This window comes from Carcharhinus amblyrhynchos, chromosome 22 (assembly GCF_965287045.1).
Source record: "Carcharhinus amblyrhynchos chromosome 22, sCarAmb.v2.hapA, whole genome shotgun sequence".
Lineage (NCBI taxonomy): Eukaryota > Metazoa > Chordata > Chondrichthyes > Carcharhiniformes > Carcharhinidae > Carcharhinus > Carcharhinus amblyrhynchos.
Genome location: NC_137345.1, coordinates 40780644 through 40801087, shown reverse-complemented (window position 1 = coordinate 40801087; position 20444 = coordinate 40780644). Strand labels below are relative to the sequence as shown.

At 44.2% G+C, this 20444-nt stretch overlaps 1 protein-coding gene across 3 annotated transcripts in view; it reads left to right on the top strand.

The window, feature by feature from the left end:
- LOC145357087 (F-actin-monooxygenase mical1-like) overlaps positions 1-20444 on the top strand; it is a 119979-nt gene that overhangs the window by 21182 nt on the left and 78353 nt on the right. For all 3 annotated transcript variants that reach the window (XM_080210194.1, XM_080210192.1, XM_080210193.1), the window contains exons 2-6: positions 7876-7999; positions 11739-12051; positions 14770-14977; positions 15721-15837; positions 16289-16390. In XM_080210194.1, the coding sequence (XP_080066320.1) occupies positions 11809-12051; positions 14770-14977; positions 15721-15837; positions 16289-16390 (670 nt within the window). In that variant the 5' untranslated portion in view covers positions 7876-7999; positions 11739-11808. The remainder of the gene's footprint in view (positions 1-7875; positions 8000-11738; positions 12052-14769; positions 14978-15720; positions 15838-16288; positions 16391-20444) is intronic.

Genomic DNA, 20444 nt, shown 5'->3' with positions numbered 1-20444 from the left:
CCCTCAATAAAAATCCTCCAGTTTGAGCTTTGAGAATTCCAATTGTTGCCTCAGCAGTTTTACGGAGAGTAAGTTTCAGGTTTCTCATTATTTTTAGTGTGAAAAGGGTTTCTTGATTTCCCTCCCAGATAATCTCGCTCTAATGTTAATGTTTTTGACACCCCCCACTGGAGGAAATACTTTTCTTTCATCTGCTCTATCCGGTCTTTTTAACATTTTACATCCTGCTCTGAAAAGGACACCTAATAATCCAAATGGGCTGGAACAAGGGAGCACAGTGCCTTCAGCACCACGCTCGAGCAAGCAGAATTAATTGGTCATTGTAAGCCAAATGTAGAAGCAATTCCTGACGGTGGCAGCTGTTGGGAAGAGTGGTGGAGCAGGGATTTCTGGAACTAGGATTAGCGCTGGCATTTTCCACAGCTGAATGCTGCTTGCCCCCCCCCACCCCAGTCAGTGCGATAGCTCGCTTCTGGCCTTCCAGGATTTTAAATAATCCCTCTGTGAGGACTCCTACTTGCTCCTCTCATTGTTGGCTGAGGTTTCTGAGCTGCCAGCATTCTGACTGGGTCAGTAGCATCCGGAGCCCAATCATAGAATCTCTACAGTGCAGAAGGAGGCCATTTGGCCCATTGAGTCTGCGCAGACCACAACCCCACCTAGACCCCATCCCCATAATCCCACATATTTAGTCTGCTAGTCCCCTGAACTAGGTCAATTTAGCATGGCCAATCAACCTAACCATCACATCTTTCAACTGTGGAAGGAAACCGGAGCACCCGGAGGAAACCCACGCAGACATGGGGAGAATGTGCAAACTCCACACAGACAGTGACCTAAGGCCAGAATTGAACCGGGGTCCCTGGCGCTGTGAGGCAGCCCTCTGGTAAATAGCTCGTCCCATTGGGAAAAGAGCTCATCCCATTGCTGGCTGGAGGGTGATCCTATTTCCAGCTGATATCAAGTCCAACTTTAAATGACCTTTCCTCAGAAATTGACTGAGGACAGGGACTTGGGAGTTCTAGAGCTGATTAGAAAGCAAATTTGGAAGTGAGCAGATGTATATATAGCTGGAAACTTTCTCTGCAAGTTAAAGAATTGATATTGTTCAGGAAGAAGCCATTTGGCCCATCATGTCTGCATTGGCTCTCCTCATGAGCAGCTCACCCAGTTCCATTCTCCTGCCTTCTCCCTATAACCTTGCATATTCTTTCTATTCAAATAATAGAGCCTTCCTTTAGGTGACTGAAATATGTAAGGACATAACTTAAGAACATAAGAAATAGGAGCAGGGGTAGGCCATCTAGCCCTTCAAGCCTGCCCCGCCATTCAATAAGATCATGGCTGATCTGTCGTGTCTCAGATCTACGTTCCCGCCCTCTCCCCATAACCCTTAATCCCCTTGCCTATCAAAAACCTATCAACCCGCGTCTTAAATATATTTAGCGAGGCAGCCTCCACCACTTCAACGGGCGGAGAATTCCAGAGATTCACCACCCTTTGAGTGAAGAAGTTCCTCCTCAACTCCGTTCTAAACCGCCCCCCCTTTATCTTGAGGCTGTGCCCTCTAGTCCTACTGTCTTTTCTGAGCGGGAAGAACCTCTCCACCTCTATCCTATCCATCCCATTCATCATCTTATATGTCTCAATGAGATCTCCCCTCATTCTTCTAAACTCTAACGAGTACAAGCCTAGTTTATTCAGCCTCTCCTCATAGTTCAACCCCCTCAACCCCGGTATCAGCCTAGTAAACCTCCTCTGCACTCCCTCCAAGGCCAAAATATCCTTGCGTAAGTGCGGCGACCAAAACTGCACACAGTATTCCAGCTGCGGCCTCACCAGTGCCCTGTACAGTTGTGGCAAGACCTCCCTAATCTTATATTCAATCCCCCTCGCTATGAAGGCCAGCATCCCATTTGCCTTCCTGACCACCTGCTGCACCTGCAAGCTGGGTTTTTGCGACTCATGCACAAGGACCCCGAGGTCCCTCTGCACCGTCGCATGCTGCAGTTTTTCGCCATGTAAGTAATAGTCCTTCCTGGCTTCCTAGTGTTGGTTTTGGGAGTACTCCAATGAGGTATTGGGGAATCCCTCTCAGATGTTCCCTGGTAAAGGTTTATCTGGCAATTGTCTAGGAGCGCTAACTTTCCCTGGATAACTGTGCTGGGCTGAGAAGAATCTGACAAAATTATTCAAATCGCTAACTTCAAATGGTTCTGTTAGTTTTACTCTGATAGTGACTCAGAAAGAGTTAGAGGGGATAAAAGACTCCTAACTTTAGAGTAAGTATTTAAAACAACCAGACCCAGCCTTGCACATGCAACCTGCACACCCCAACCTTCCTGGAGGAATCCCCCACCCCCGTTCCCACCACTGCAATGAAGCATCTCACCTTATCAATATTCCCAGCTCTACCAGCCCGACCCCCACCCCACCAACCCAATTCCTTCTCAACCTGACTGAACCAACCAACGACGCTACACTTGCAACTCGAACCTTCACCCAGACCTGATCCTCCAGCACGATGCCCCCGGCCCATTACCCCAATGAACACCTCACCCCCTAACAATATTAACAGCTCCTCCCAATCCTATCCCTCCCTGACCCGACCCTACATCCGATACACCTCTCCCCACCCACCTCAGGGCCCTGCCCCAATCACCTCTCCTGACCTGACTCTCCTGGCACAATCCCCCAACCTGATCCTTCTGACCAGATCCGCTGACCCAATCATAAGAACATAAGAACATAAGAAATAGGAGCAGGAGTAGGCCATCCAGCCCTTCGAGCCTGCCCCGCCATTCAATAAGATCATGGCTGATCTGTCGTGGCTCAGTTCCACATTCCCGCCCTCTCCCCATAACCCATCAACCCGCGTCTTAAAAATATTTAGCAAGGCAGCCTCCACCACTTCAACAGGCAGAGAATTCCAGAGATTCACCACCCTTTGAGTGAAGAAGTTCCTCCTCAACTCCGTTCTAAACCGCCCCCCCTTTATCTTCAGGCTGTGCCCCCTAGTCCTACTGTCCTTTCTGAGCGGGAAGAGTCTCTCCACCTCTATCCTATCCATCCCATTCATCATCTTAAAGGTCTCAATGAGATCTCCCCTCATTCTTCTAAACTCTAACGAGTACAAGCCTAGTTTATTCAGCCTCTCCTCATAGCTCAACCCCCTCAACTCCGGTATCAGCCTAGTAAACCTCCTCTGCACTCCCTCCAAGGCCAAATGCCGGCGTTGGACTGGGGTAAACACAGTAAAAAGTCTGACGACACCAGGTTTAAGTCCAACTGATTTGGTCGGGGCAGTGCCCACCTGCCACCGTGGCAGGTTTACGTCCAACCATTCACCTGAAGAAGAGGGAAACCTTGAAAGCTAGTGAGTTTACTATCAAATAAATCGGTTGGACTTAAACCTGGCGTTGTCAGACCCTTCACTAAGGAACACACACAGGTCTGCGATTTATTTAACTATTTCTGCGCTGTGTTGCTTTCCTCAGGCTCAACATTTTCAAACCTGCTCCAGCTGGACTTTGTGCTGGGAGTGAGGGGGAGAGCCAGCCACAGTTATCCATCCTGTTCACTATCCACATGATCCTACTACAAGGTGTCACAGTGTAGACAAAATCACCTGACCCGATCCCTTTGACCCAAATTGCCTGACCTGCCCCCTTGACCTGCAATCCCCTGAAGTCTAAACCCTCCCCTCCACCCGCATGTCCAGATCCCCCACCACTCCCCGTTGATGTCTGAACGCCTACATCACATTTGCTGAGCAACTTATCTTCTCCCTCTCAGTGTAATCTTTGAACTCACCTGCTTTGGATAGGCACATGGAACACACCAGAGTGATAGGGAATGGGGTAGCTTGATCTTGGGTTCGGACATAGCTCGGCACAACATCGAGGGCCAAAGGGCCTGTACTGTGCTGTACTGTTCTATGTTCTATGTTTACAGCAGCTTGTGTTGTAAAGAGGGACTGTGTCCTCCTTTGCCCCCTTTTCCACTTTGCTGCTGGAGCCGGGAACATGTCTCACCTACTCTAAGTTAGGGAGGTCAGGCGAGACAGCCATTTTACAACTTAAGCCCAAATAAGTCACTATGGAGTGACAATCTGATGTTGATTGCCTCTCTGAGGAAGTTACTAGCCACAGCATTAACCATTGCCTTTAAAAGCACACTAATCTCTGAGTTGCAAAGTATGAGGTTTAATTCCCACTCCAGTACTGGAGCATAAAGGTTAAGACTGACAATCTAGTGCAGCACTGATGGAGATTGCACTCTCGGAGATGCCATTGTTGAGGTGGGATGTTACACCCAGACCCTGTCTGCCAATTTGGATAGATTATAAGAAATTGCAGGATTCTATTTTGAAGAGCAGCTGAGTTTCAAAGAAATCCTACAGTGCAGGAGGAAGCCATTCAGCCCATCGGGTCTGCATGACAACAATCCCACCCAAGCCCTATCCCCGTAACCCTACATATTTACCCTGCTAATCTCTCTAGCCTACGCATCCTGGGACACGAAGGGGCAATTTAGCATGACCAGTTAATCTATCTTTTTTGATTTGATTTGATTTATTATTGTCACATGTATTAAGATACAGTGAAAAGTATTGTTTCTTGCATGCTATACAGACAAAGCATACCGTACATAGAGAAGAAAACAAGAGAGTGCAGAAAGTAGTGTTCCAGTCATAGCTAGGGTGTAGAGAAAGATCAACTTCATGCAAGGAAAGTCCATTCAAAAGTCTGACAGCAGCAGGGAAGAAATTGTTCTTCAGTCGGTTGGTACGTGACTTTTGTGTCTTTTTCCGAAGGAAGAAGGTGGAAGAGAGAATGTCTGGGATGCATGGGGTCCTTAATTATGCTGGCTGCTTTGCCGACGCAGCAGGAAGTGTAGATAGAGTCAATGGATGGGAGACTGGTTTGCATGATGGATTGGACTATATTTATGACCTTTTGTAGTTCTTTGTGGTCTTGGGAAGAGCAGGAGTCATACCAATCTGTGATACAACCAAAAAGAATGCTTTCTATAGTGCATCTGTAAAAATTGGTGAGAATCGTGGCTGACATGCTGAATTTCCTTAGTCTTCTGAGAAAGTAGAGGTGTTGGTGGGCTTTCTTAACTATAGTTTCGGCATGGGGCAACCAGAACAGGTTGTTGGTGACCTGCACGCCTAAAATCTTGAAGCTCTCGACTCTTTCTACTTCGTCCCCATTGATGTAGACAGGGACATGTTCTCCTTTATGCTTCCTGAAGTCAATGACAATCTCCTTCATTTTGTTGACGTTGTGAGAGAGATTATTGTTGCCGCACCAGTTCACCAATTCTCTGTCTCATTCCTGTACTCTGTCTCGTCATTGTTTGAGATTTGACCCACTATGGTGGTGTCGTCAGCAAATTTGAAAATCAAATTGGAGGGGAATTTGGTCACACAGTCATAGGTGTATAAGGAGTATAGTAGGGGGCTGAGAACACAGCCCAATGGGGAACTGTTGTTGAGGATGATTGTGAAGGAGGTGTTGTTGCCTAACCTTACTGATTGTGGTCTGTGAGTTAGGAAGTTCAGGATCCAGTTGCAGCGGGAGGTGCTGAGACCCAGACCACGGAGTTTGGAGATAAGTTGCGTGGGAATAATAGTGTTGAAGGATGAGGTGGAATCAATAAATAGCACTCTCACATAGGTGAACTTGTTATCTAGGTGTTCCAGGGTCGAGTGTGGCGCCAGGGATATAAATGCTGTGGACCTGTTGTGGCAGTAGGCAAACTAGTGGATCCAGGTGGTCTGGGAGACTGGAATTAATTTGTGCCGAGACTAACCTTTTGAAGCACTTCATAATAATTGATGTCAGAGCCACCAACTGATAGTCATTAAAGCATGCTGCTGGTTTTTCTTAGGTAGCAGGATGATGGTCATCTTCTTGAATTAGATAGGGACCTCAGATTGTTGTAAAGAGAGGTTGAAAATGTCTGTGAATACCTCCGCCAGCTGATCCGTGCAGGACCTGAGTACACGTCTGGATACCCCATCCGAGCTAGTTGCCTTCCGTGGGTTGACCTTCAGGAAAGCTGCTCTGACATTTGCAATGGTGACCCCAGATACAGGTTCATCCAGGGCTTTCAGGGTGGAGGGCATTCTCTTGCTGACCTCTTGCTCAAAAGAGACATAGAATGCATTGAGTTCATCAGGGAGCGGTGTGTTGGAACCGGCGATTTTACGTGCCTTCATTTTGTAGCCTGTTATGTCTTGCAGACCTTGCCATAGTCGGTGGGGGTCGGTGTGGCTAGCCTGGGATTCTAGCTTGGTCTAGTATTGTCTTTTGGTATCTTTGATGGATCTCCTTAGATTGTATCTTGCACATTTTTGGTGTCCTGGACAACATTTATCTCACAATCAACATCACAAAAGCACATTATTTGGTGATTATCACATTGTTGTTTTTGTGTAGATTAATGACTGTTTTTCCTACAGTACAGCTGTGACCACATTTCAAAAATACTGAGATTTTCCAGCATCTTCTGTTCTTGGTTCAAATTCCAGCATCCACAATAATTTGCTTTTATCTTCAACAATACTTCAGTGGCCACAAAGTGCTTTTAAAAAAACCTCAGTATGAATGCTAAGCCCCAGGCGGAAAAAAAATCTCCCAATTCAATTTTCTTTGAAGATTGTGCACACAATTCATTTCATTCAAATAAAATGTTTGACTTAACAACTGATGAAAGTAAACAAAAAACAGAAAATGCTGGAAAATCTCAGCAGGTCTGACAGCATGTGTGGAAAGCGAATATAACCACATTTTGAATCTGGATGATCTTTCATCAGACTTAACAACTGAAATCATTTATATTTAATAAAAACACTGGATAAAAGCAAATCACTGCAGATGCTGGAATTGGCACGGTGGCACAGTGGTTAACACTGCTGCCTCACAGTGCCAGGGACCCAGGTTCAATTCCCGTCTTGGGTCACAGTCTGTGCGGAGTTTGCACATTCTCCCCATGTCAGCATGGGTTTTCTCCGGGTGCTGCGGTTTCCTCCCACAGTCCGAAAGATGGTTTAGGCTGGTTAGGTGCATTGACCCGAACAGGCGCCAGAGTATGGTGACTAGGGGAATTTCACAGTAACTACATTGCTGTGTTAATGTAAGCCTTTCTTGTGACTAACAAATAAACTTTAAAAAATTTTGACAAAGGATCATCTGGACTTGAAAGGGTATCTTTTCTCTCCTTACAGATGCTGCCAGATCTGCTCTGATTTTCCAGCATTTTCTTTTTCGGTTTCATTTATATTTAAAAAGCTTGGTCATTATCATTCTGATCACAGATATTAACTCTGGTGTTTGTCCATTTGAAGCTATTTGCAGCTTTTTAGTGTAGTTCCTCATAATCTTTTTCTAACAGTAAGGCCTTTGTCCCACAAGAATGATTTGCATATCTCCCTTTTGTTTGAATTTGAAGGACTTAGCACCCTATCCAAGTCCACCAACAGTCATAAAGCTCTGATTTCAATACTTCCCTGAGCAAGAACAGTGCTCAGACCTGTTCAGACCCATTCACAGCCTATTCCCTTGATGCATGTTAATATCGAGCCTTTGGATAAATTGGGGACCATTCACAGATTTGGGCATGTTAACTGCGTTAAATAGTGAATAACACAAAGATTTATAAATCACAGGTTCAGGCACACACAGGTTAAATGCCAAGGTGCCTGCGGGTTAGAAAATAAACTGAACTGTGTTTCAGCAGTGAGTCACTCTGTGAGGAACTGGTTCCACTGTACTATCCCTATGATTGTGAGGTAAATTATTGGAACTTTTTTTTCAGAGCGTGTAAAAAGTTCACACTCGTTTTTTCTTCATTTTTATTGAAAAGGATTGGATCTTAAGATGTGGAATTGAACATTCTGGCCTGTCTTGGTCAGGATTTCGCTGGGGATGTGCTGAAGTCACGCTTCTGGATCGGATTTTCAGTCATTTAGACTTGAAGCTGAAGACAGGTAAGAAGACTCGCTAACCCGACCATGTATTGAACACTGTCCGGTTTATGATTAATGTGTTTCTGTTAAGTGGTGGATACGTTTACAGTGATATAGATAATAAACGCTTGGAAGGATAGGAAATCAGGACATCGTGTGTTGCGATTTTAAAACTAATATTTGAACCAGTCAACCCCTTTTCCTTCCATGTTCAAAAATACTCTTCGGAAGCTCAGGAATAAACTTACTGACTGTATTAATGATGGCACATCCGAGCAGACAAATTGGAAGTAACAGCCGGATTTATTAGAGTAGATTTCTTTCTGTGATATAAACATTGATGCTAAAGTAGAAGTGCTGAAATCTGAGTTAGGATCACAGAGTTCAGCAAATCTGCGAATGTGCAAAAAAAAATTAACATCTGGGGTGACCATCCTGTAAGAAGCCTTGATGTGTCAGCGTTGTTTGTACTTTGCATAAGGTGTGTCCTATAAGTTCATAGTAAATGCTGAGGACGGATGATGTTATTCTGAGCAATTATTAAGTAGCAAGACGTTGTTGTAAATTCAGTTTGAAGGGAAGGCAAGCTTTGCATCACCACCTTGCCCATGTCCAAATCCTTTAAAATCTCTTGCACTTTAAATTTTCCCGGTGAAAAATGCATTTAAACAGAAAATCCTAAATTAGAAAAAAAAATGGCAATCACAGAGTCATTACGGTGCAGAGGGAGGCTATTTTAAAAATGGGGGGAATATGGTTGTTTGGCTAACAGCCACACATCATCCAACTGGGTAAGGAATCTTTTTGCTTTCCAGTTGGTGTTGGGAGGATGGGATGACTGATAGCTGAAGTGTGGGGGAAGATCATGTGATGAAACCTCCAGTTAATCGCAGTTGACAACCCAACTTTAATATACATTTTGAGGGATTTCTCCTTGGCTCTTGGAGAACTCAATCGGTAAAGTGAACAGCGTCCAGAAGTTTGCTTACAATTATAGCTTTGACATTTGCAAAGGATGTAATGTTTGCCTGGAGAATACATTGCCAAATAATAAATCTTTTATTCACACATTGTTTTTAAACACCTCTCAGCGCCAGCTGCACAAACAGAGCTGTGTAACACATTATTGTTCTAAAGGTTCAGATCAGGCTATTGAAAGGATGCTCATTAATATTAGAGCCCAGCCATTCTATACAAACTCAAGCAACTGTTAGGTGTCACTTGATCAAACATATAGGACTATCCCAACCAGCTTTAATCATAGAAACCCTGCAGTGCAGAAAGAGGCCATTTGGCCCATCGAGTCTGCACCAACCACAATCCCACCCAGACCCTCTCCCCATATCCCTACATATTTTACCTGCTAATCCCTCTAATCTACGCATCTCAGAACACTAAGGGGCAATTTTAGCATGGCCAATCAATCTAACCTGCACATCTTTGGACTGTGGGAGGAAACAGGAGCACCCGGAGCAAACCTATACAGACACGAGGAGAATGTGCAAACTCCACACAGACAGTGACCCAAGCCGGGAACCGATCCTAGGTCCCTGGAGCTGTGAAGCAGCAATGCTAACCAATGTGCTATCGTGCTGCCCACAGTCCAAAGATGTGCAGGTTAGGTTAATTGGCCAACAATCAATTGATTGGTAGATTCTGGCCAACATAATGAAATGATGTTGGACAGGAGAATATTCAGTCATTATGGCTCTGTTAGCTTTTTGAAAATACTTATTTGAAAATACTCACATGCTATTTTCCCCATAGTCCAGCAATTTTCTCCTTTTTCCATATCCAATTTCCTTAAAATTATTCTTGAATCTGCTTCCACCACCCTTTCAGGGAACCCTATCAGACCATACCAACTCACCGCTTTAAAACTATGATCCTCATCTTTACCTCAGCTTGTTTTGAGAATTATCTTAAAATTGTGTTCTCTGGTTACTGACCCTAAACTACTCAAAAACCCTCATTGACCTTGAACGTCACTTAACATTCTCTGCTCCAAGGAAAACAATCCCTGCTCCCTGGTCAGTGCTATGAGCAATACTGTAACACTACATTCTGCACCCTGTCTATGAATGGTATGCCTTGTCTGTATAGTGCGCAAGAAACAATATTTTTCACTGTATAATAATACATGTGACAATAATAAATCAAATCAAAATCTACACAACTGAAGTCCCTCATCCCTGGTTACCTTTCTAGTAAACCAACTCGACCTTCCCAACCTTTAGGATACTACACTAAGTACAGTGTCCAGAACTAAACACAATACTCCAGCTGAGGCTAACGAATGTTGTGAAGATTTACCATCAGTTCCTTATGTTCCTATTCCATCCCTCTGTTAATAAATCCAGGGGTCACATATACCATTTTTAACAGCTTTATAATCCATTCCTGTCACCTTCAAAGATTTGCAATTTGTGCATATGATCATCCAGCTCCCTCTATTACTGTGTCCCTTGGAACCCTAATGCAGGGAAGAAGGGAAAGTTAAAATGTTCAAAATTCATCTTTACCATGGGATGGGATTGGTAGCGCACTGACTCTGAACCAGAAGATTTTGAGTTCCCATTCCATGGCTTGAGCGCAAAAATCTCGCACGGGTCTCCAGCTGAGGGAGTGCTGTACTGACGGAGTTGCCAGGTTTTGGATGAAATGTTAAGCTGAGGTTCCGTCAGCCTGCCGGGGTGGGGTGTAAACAATCCTATTTTGAAAAAGAAAGCTTTCTTTTTGATTCTGTCATGTGATGTGAGCATCTCTGGTGAGGCCAGCATTTGTTGCTCATCCTTAATTGCCCTTAAACTGAGTGGCTTGCTGAGCCACACAGGAGTTAAGGGTCAATCACATTGCCATCACTACTTAGGTAATCAGGTAAGGGTGATAGAATTTCTTCCCTAAATGGCTTTTGTGAACCAGATTTAATTGAATTGAAAATTCCACCAGTTGCCATAATGAGATTTGAACCGATGTACTCAGAGCCTGGGCTTCTGGATTACGAGTCCATTGACATCACCAATAAGCCACCATCTCCCCCTAGATACCCAGTTATCTGTGTTCTGGCAAATATTTATCCTTTGATAAAAATCACAAAACAAGTTGCTGTTTCTGGGATCTTGCTGTTTGCGAATAAGTTGCTGCATTTCCTATGTTCCTTCAAAAATTACCTAATTCTCTGTTAGACATTTTGAGACATCCCATGTTCATAAAAAAAACCAAATAAAAGCAATTTTTTTAACTCATCTTTAGAACCTGGACATATAAGAGCAATCCTGTTACCTGTAGCGTCTGGGAGGGTTTACTACACTGTGAACTGGGGAAGGAAAATAATGCAGAATGGGAAATCTTTGGGTTTGAATTAACTTCTCTCAGATGGAGTGACATTGGCCTGTAGAGCATGATCAGACTTTGGAAGATCAGAGTTCAGTCAGGGTCCTATTCCTGATCACTGTTGATACCTGCTGGCCAGTAAGCATATTGCCTTTTAGGTGAAGGCAGAATTGGACTAGTTTGTGATGCCTCTATATTCAAATAGTCTGGTGATATTCACTGTGCAGAGCCAGGGATAAATGGCTGCCCAGGCGAGGTAGCAGTGTATCATGGAACCATTTCCCATCTGGAGCAGAGCAAAGATCTTCAATTGTAAAACATTTCCTTGTGTAATGTGGAAAGAGTTAGTCACGGACGGAACGATGAGCAGCCTGGAGCAGGATGTTGGCTGGGAATGTGAGTAATGTTTCACTGTCCTGAATTTCAGCTCTCAGATGTATTGCCTGGAAGAACATTGAGGATCTGTCAGACAGCTAAGAGTGCTAACTCTTACCACGATGGAAAACGAGGCCCACAGTCTCTTTGACAAGTTCCTGCAAGGAAAGACATGCCGTGAGACACTGAGTCTGTTCCACGAACTCTGCAACCTCTTGCACCTGGATCCTGGTGACTATCGCAGCTTCTACCACAAGCTAAAAGGCAGCCTTAACTATTGGAAAGCCAAAGCCCTGTGGGTTAAGCTCGATAAGCGAGCGTCACATAAAGATTACGAACAAGGCCAAGCTTGTGCTGGTACAAAGGCAAGTGACATCCTTTCTGTAAAGTACAGACTGCAAAATGCATGTTTAGACATGTTGCAATCATTCTGCCAAGTCACATACTAGAATTCTACTGCTCCGCCCTCCACAGAATGGGAGCAGGTGAAGGGCGACAATGGAAATGTCTATCGATCTCAGGTGGGATTTTCTGGTCTTGAGTTGAGCCATCAGACTCAGCCTTTTAACTGAATCCCATTTTAAATAAATTACCGTCACTACTTCTTTAATTTCTTTGGAACTCAATTTGCAGACTCTTGCTACCGGGGATTAAATTTGTCAAATTGTAATTATAGGTTCTGCATTATATTTTGAGACAGTTTCTTGGAACAGACCATCATTTCTCCTTTTGTAGTTAGTTCTTCCTTTTCCATTTTTATCTCTTAAATTTGATTTTTTGTTCTTATATAAATTGACGTTAATTGATTTCTCTCCGCTTGTGCTTCTCGTGAGCCCCTCTTGTGCAGCCGTCCTCCCTCACCCAGTTCTCCCCTTGCTTTGTTATGTCTGTCCTTCTCTTTTCTTCACAGGCACGCTACTTACTAATCCCCTTCACTTTGATAGCTTGGCTGTGCTCTGCTGCCTGCCTGACAGCCTTATCATCACCTGTCTGTGGTCTTCACTCTTCACCTGCCTTGCCTCCACCCACCCTCACTACTTCCATTCCCAATTGCTGCTTTCCTTTTTGTGACCTTTTTATTTTCCAACAACGACGCTATGAACATATTCATTTATCGGTCTCAGCTGCTACATTAACAATTCACTGGTGGTACTACAGGGAAAAGCAGAGTTCCCTCTTCAGTTTGATAACTTATACTGAAAGGTCCATTTCCCTTTTCCTGATCTATTTATTCCATCATCAGCAGATGCTTTTCCTCCTGAATTCTAATGAGTGTAGATTCATTGCCACAGAAGGCTGTGGAGAACAGGTCATTGAGTATATTTAAGACAGAGATAGATAGGTTCTTGTTTGGTAAGGGATCAATGGTTATGGGGAAAAGGTGGGAAAATTGGGTTGAGAAACATATCAGCCTTGATTGAATAGTGGAGCATACTCGATGGGCCGAATGGCCTAATTCCACTCCTATATCTTATGGTCTTATGGAAGTCAGAATTAGGTTTGACTGCAGCCTGACCTTGGACATCTCAATTGTGCTCCACCAATTGCTTTCAGATTATAGCATCTGAAAGGAGCACCTCCCTTTTTTTGACCAATCCGAGGCAGGCGATGGCACAGTGCTGTTGTCACTGGGCAAGCATTCCAGAGAATTAAGCAAAATGCTGCCGTTGCTGTAATCTGAAATTAGAACAGAGGAAGCTAGAAAGTCTCAGCAGATCTGGCAATACCAATCAGGAGAGAAGCACAAGTTAACGTTTCGAGTCCTTTATCTCTTCATCAGAAATTCTGAGACCCAGGGTAATAAAAATCTGGAATTAAGAATCTAATGACAACCATTACCAACAACATTGTTGTAAAAAACCACCTGTTTACTTTAGGAAAGGAAATTACCTGTATTACCTGACCAGATCCACTGCAATGTGGTTGACTCTGAAATGGTCTAGCAGGATTACTGCACTGAGTTCAATGGAGGGATGGACAGTAAATGCTGGCTCAGCTAGTGATGCCCACATCCCATGAATTAAAAAAAACTAAGTGATTGCAGAAAATTTATTCATAGCAACAACTTTATTAATAGTAATTTTCATAGTAGTTTGATAATTTATGTTTCCATGATATGGCTTACTCCAAAGATGTGTGGGTTAGGTGGTTTGGCCATGCTAAATTGCCCTTTAGTGTCCTAAGGTGCATATGTTAGGGAGATTAAGTGGGGTAGATGTGTAGATTTACATGATAGGGTCTGGGTGGGATGCTTCATTGGAGGGTCAGTGTAGACTCGATGGGCCAAATGGCCTGCTTATGAGCTGTAGGGATTTTCTATTCTTTGTTGTAATTTGATACACTGGGCAAGGTTTTCTGATTCTTTTTCCTGAAATGTTGGCCCCAGTGGGAAAAGCAGAAGACAGCCCGCCAGCTGCTTGTCAAGTTTTCCCACCCTATTTTTAAACTCTTTGAAAATAAATCCTGGAAGTGGGTCCCAAAACCTTGGCTCCAGCACCCCAATCTGAAAAAATAAAAAAGAAATGGGTGCGGGAGTAGGCCGTTTGGTCCCTCAACTCTGCTCCACTATTCAGTGAGATCATGACTCATCTTCTACCTCAACTTCGTTTTCCCAGCTTGGCTCACACATCCCCTGCTGTAGGTGCAGAAATGTTAGAGTAGTCCTTATTGAATGACTGCATAGTCTGTGCCAATCCTATACCAGGAGTTTGGGTTATTGGCAGTACAATTCACACCGTTCAGATGCAGTAGCTAGCACAGTTCTGGTGATCGTAACCTTGCATCCTGTAAAATGAAGCATCTCTCTCCTGAATCCTGTACACTTTTTCTCTTTTGTGTTACATTGGTGGCTTATGTTACAAGTCTCAATGCTGGTCCTTATCATTCCTTTTCACTCACTGTTTCTATAATGGGAATGTATGGTGGAGAGCAGGTGAAAAAGTGCTCCAGTGAGAGATCCCACTTACTCCCAGGATGCTATGGACTGGTACTCCTTATCAACACTGGCGTTTATAGACAATGTGTGATATATGTGATTCTCTTGATCTGTTGGATTTTTGACCTTGGAATTGTTATCCTTACAGTCTCTGGTTCTTGGAGCTGGTCCCTGTGGCCTCCGCACTGCCATTGAACTTGCATTTCTTGGCGCCAAAGTCATTGTTGTGGAGAAAAGAGATAGTTTCTCACGGAATAATGTTCTTCACCTGTGGCCATTCACTATCCATGATCTGCGAGCTCTCGGAGCCAAGAAATTCTATGGAAAATTCTGTTCTGGTTCACTCGACCACATCAGTAAGTTCATAGAGTCCGAGGAAGAATGAGAATGAATGAGTGTGGGAGTGTAAGCAGGAGTGGACGAATGTAAGAGTGTGTGTGTGCACCTATGGGCAGCACAGTGGAACGTGGTTAGCACTGCTGCCTCACAGCAGTGGTTTCAATTATAGCCTGGGTTCAATTAAAGCCTTGGGTGACTGTGTGGAGTTTGCATGTTCTCCCCATAGCTGTATGGGTTTCTTCCGGGTGCTCCAGTTTCCCCTTACAGTCTAAAGGTGTGCAGGTTAGGTGGATTGGCCGTGCTAAATTGCCCTTAGTGTCCAAAGATGTGTAGGTTAGGGGGATTAACCATGGTGAATGTGTGGGGTTACAAAGATAGGGTGGAGAGGAGGGCCTGGGTGGGATGCTTTTTCAGAGCGTCAGTGCAGACTGGTTGGGCCAGATGGTCTCTTTCTGCACTGTAGGGATTCTATGTATATATGTGTTTATGTAACTTGCACTTACAGAGATGACTGCTGACTGTGCGAAATTTTGAATCTTGCAAAGCTTTATAATATTAGTGTAAACCTAACAGAACTATGCTGCTGAATTTATCACGTTGCACGGGTACCTTATTGTAACATATTGGATTTCCTGTAGAACTGCCAATGTCACATTCATTCTGCGGAGAGTTACAACTATTAACTCAGCTTCTGAATTGTGAAAGTCTTATGGTGATTGATTCCGCTAAGTGATCACCTTTCTGATCCTTTTTGCCACAGGCATCCGACAACTGCAGCTAATTCTGCTGAAGGTAGCCCTCATCCTGGGTGTGGAAGTCCACGTAAATGTGGAATATAAAGGACTTATTGAGCCTTCGCAGGATAAGAAGGAAAAAGGTACGGTCTTGGCAGCACATACAGGGAGCTGATTCTGCATTTCAGGGGCTGGAACATTGTGTTGTGAAGCACTGGGGTGGGTAGAATCAACCCAAGGTGGCTACACAGTAGCCATGGAGCAAGTTCATAACGGGGTGGGGGTGGGTGTAGAAGAGAAATAACAACCTATTTGAAGAATAGCCCATACAATGGGGAAACGATTACTAATGGGAAACCCCTTTTCTTTGGGGTAATAATCCGTACGTGATAGATAACTGATACTTGGAGAAATCCCATTTGTGTGAAAAGCCATTATGCAGGGGAATTATCCATACTTGGGTGATAATCTGTGCACTGGCTGCTGTATAGTCCACATCCCTTGTGTCCTCTGACAATACTGGGTCTTGTATAAGGCACAGTCCTTGTGTGCTCTTTGTACATGGATTGGTGTAATCCTCTGCCTCTTTTACAGGGATCGGATGGCGAGCTCATCTTCTCCCAGCCGGCCACCCAGTGTCCGAGTATGAGTTTGACGTGTTTGCCTCTGCTGGTGGAGGCAGGTACGTCCCTGAAGGTAAGATTGTGTGGGAGCAGGGGTTTAGAAGGTGCAACAGGAGCATAAGATATCAGATTAGAATTAGGCCATTCGGCCCATTGAGCTGCTCTGTCATTTGACCATGGCTGATGTGCTCCTCATCTCCATTTTCCTGCCTTCTCCCCATAACCCTTCAACCCATTACCAATTAAAAATCTGTCTAACTCCTCCTTAAATTTACTCACTGTCTCAGCATCCACTGCACTTTGGGGTAGTGAACTCCACAGATTCACAACCCTTTGGGAGGAGTAGGTTCTCCTCAGCTCTGTTTTAAATTTGCTAAACTTGCACAGTGGCACAGTGGTTAGCACTACTGCCTTACAGTGCCAGGGACCCAGGTTGAGTTCCAGCCTTGGGTCACTGTCTCCTCATGTCTGTGTGGATTTCCTCCAGTTTTCTCCCACAGTCTGAAAGACGTGCTGGTTAGGTGTGTTGACCTGAACAGGCACCGGGATGTGGCGACTCGGGAATTGAAAGTAACTTCATTGCAGTGTTAATGTAAGCTTTACTTGTGACTAATAAATAAACTTTAACTTTAATTTTTTTAAAGCAGAGTTAAATGAGGTACTACTCCTCCCGACAGGGTTGTGAATCTGTTATTTTTATAATTAGAAATGTTAGAATATTGCCTTAATATATAATGGTACATTTTGTACATATTCCCTGTTTAATATTCTTCAAATACAACAGGAAAGTTTGTACCAGACCATGGTTGTAATTGTAAAGAAATGAATGTGTTACAGGAGGCAGTTTGTCTAATCGCTGAGTTACTTGAGCAAACACACTTCAAATATAAAAAAAACTCGCATTTTCATAACACCTTTCCCATTTCATAGCCAGTGAAATGTAGTCACTGTTGTAATATAGGAAAGTAGGGCACTAATTTCACAGGAATCTGTAATTCGTACTCAGAATAGAAAAGGAAAGCTAGAATTGAAAGCTGCACTTTGCATCATCGAATCGTATAGCCCATTGAGTCCGCACCAATAATTGGAAACACCTGAACTCTCACCTAATCCCATCCACCAGCACATGACCCATAACACGGAATGTCAGGATGTGCCAAGTGCTCATCCAGATATTGTTTAAAGGAAACCTGCCTTTACCACTCTCCCAGCCGGCGAATTCCAGATCACCACCTTCTGAGTAAAAAAAGTCCTTCCTCAGATCCCCTTAAACCTCCTGCCCCTCACCTTGAAGCTATGTCCCTTTGTAACTGACCCTTCAACTAAGGGGCACAGCTAGCTTCTTCTTATCCACTCTGTTTATGACCCTCATAATGTAGTGCACTCCCATCAGGCAACTCCTCAGTCTTTTCTGCTCCAACAGGAACAACCCAAACCTAACCAACCTTTCTCCATAACTTAACTGTTCCATCCCAGGCAGCAACCTGGTAAATCACCTCTGCACCCACTCCAGAGCAATTTCAATTCTTTCCACAATGTGATGTCTAGAACTTTTGATTTAATTTGATTTATTATTGTCATAACATACAGTGAAAAGTATTGTTTCTCGCATGCTATACAAACAAAACATACTGTTCATAGAGAAGAAAACAAGAGAGTGCAGAATGTAGTGTTACAGTCATAGCTAGGGTGTAGAGAAAGATCAACTTAACGCAAGGAAAGTTCATCCAAAAGTCTGACAGCAGCAGGGAAGAAGCTGTTCTTGAGTCGGTTGGTACGTGACCTCAGACTTTTGTACCTTTTTCCCAAAGGAAGAAGGTAGAAGAGAGAATGTGTAGGGTGAATCCTTAATTATACTGGTTGCTTTGCTGAGGCAGTGGGAAGTGTAGACAGAATCAATGGAAGGGAGGCTGGTTTGCATGATAGATTGGGCCACATTCATGACATTTTGTGGTCTTGGGCAGAGCAGGAGCCATACCAAGCTGAGATACAACCGAAGGAATGCTTTCTATGATGCATCTGTAAAAGCTGGCAAGAGTCATAGCTGACATGCCAAATTTCCTTCGTCGTCTAAGAAAGTAGAGGCATTGGTGAGCTTTCTTAACTATGGTGTTGGCATGGAGGGGTCCAGGACAGGTCGTTGGTAATCTGAACACCAGAACTGCACACACTACACTAGCAGTGACCTCACCAAAGTTCTATACAACTCTAATCTTTATCGATTGATAAAGGCAAGTGTCCCATATGCCTTTTTCGCCAGCCTACTTACATGCCCTTCTGCTTTCAGAGATCTGCGGACAAATATGCCAAAGTGGAGGCAACCTCGCTAAATATTTTTAAGACGCGGGTTGATGGGTTTTTGATAAGAGAGGGGATTAAGGGTTATGGGGAGAGGGCGGGAATGTGGAACTGAGCCACGACAGATCAGCCATGATCTTATTGAATGGCGGGGCAGGCTCGAAGGGCTAGTTGGCCTACTCCTGCTCCTATTTCTTATGTTCTTATGTTCCTCAGGTTCTCCCATTCATTAAGTACTTCCTTGTCAAACTGTAGCATTTCTTCACAATCCTGGGGTTTCCTCTTGAGTTGCTTGGCAGAATCTCCAATTTTCAATCCAAACAAGCAACTTGACTCAGGAAAAGAATAAGTGACGTGGTTTCTCATTGCTTTCCGTGTGTGTGTGTGTGTGTGTGTGTGTGCGCTTGTATGTGTGCATGTGTGCGTGCTGAAAGGAAAAACCAGTCCCTGCCAGAAAGATTCTCCACCTTTAAGCAGTCATTCTCCTTCGAAAGACTAGCTCTTCCGCCATCACCATTGAACATCTGGTGATTCCACCTTGACCATGGCTTGGTAACCCTGAGCTGGGATCCCTACCTGGCCTCGGGATAACTCACATAAAGGCAACGACTTTTTTTGCCCCTGAGGTCCTAAATGAGCTTGCCACTCTTCATGTTTAGATAACAAAACCTGGATCTTCCGATCGTTGTAAAGGCACACATTGATGTTGGAATTGCTCTTTCCAAGTATGGAATTTTAGAAAAGCAGTTAATGTATTTTAAGGTTGGTTTATTTTTGCTGTTGATGAACATTTGCCTTCTGATTTGTGTAAGCTAAGTAAGATTTCATTTGTCATGACTTTAGTGAATGTTTGGTTAATCTATAGGTATGCAGAAGAGAATCTATTGCTATTGTGTTCTGCACTCATGACAGAAATAAGCACAGCTAAGGCCGGTGAGGGTGTGTGTAACAATCCTGAGCTGTACAGTGGCACAGTGGTTAGCACTGCTGCCTCATAGCACCAGGGACCCAGGTTCAATTCCCAGCTTGGGTCACTGTCTGTGCAGAGTGTGCATATTCTCTCAGTGTCTGCGTGGATTTCCTCCGGGTGCTCCGGTTTCCTCCCACACTCCAAAGATGTGCAGGTTAGGTGGATTGGCCTTGCTAAATTGTCCCTTAGTTTCAGAGGGACTAGTTAGGATAAATGCATGGGATTGTGGGATAAGGCCTGGGTGCGATTGTGGTTGGTGCAGAGTCGGTGGGCCGAATGGCCTCCTTCTGCACTGTAGAATTCTATGTAGGATCCTGTGTCTGTGTGGGTTTCTTCCAGTTGCTTCAGTTTCCTCCCCCAGTCCAAAGATGTGCAGGTTAGGTGGATTGACCATGCTAAATTATCCATTAGTGTCAGGGAAATTAGCGGGGTAAACGTGTGGGATTATGGGGATAGGGCCAGCGTGGGATTTGGTTCAGGCTCAATGGACCAAATGGCCTCCTTCTGCACTGTAGGGATTCGATGATTCTAAAGATGTTTAAAAATAAAGGTGCGGCAGGGGGTGGGGGATGGGGGGGGTGGGGGGCGCATGGGCGTGGACATAAGTGGAGCTGCCGTTGTCCTCTATGAATCTGCTAGAACAATAGTACATGACAATGTTGGCAAGGCAGCTAGATAGGAAGTGATGCACACAAACCACCCTTCTCACCATCAACAAGAAATTAACACTCGACAAACCTTGCACAGTAAGATACCAATTATCTACTATTGAGAATGTTAGTGTTGGAAGTTTGAGGGTGGTGCACAGTGATAAATGCATTCTGCTTGCTGGTTTATCACTGTGAAGGAGAGGACTTGT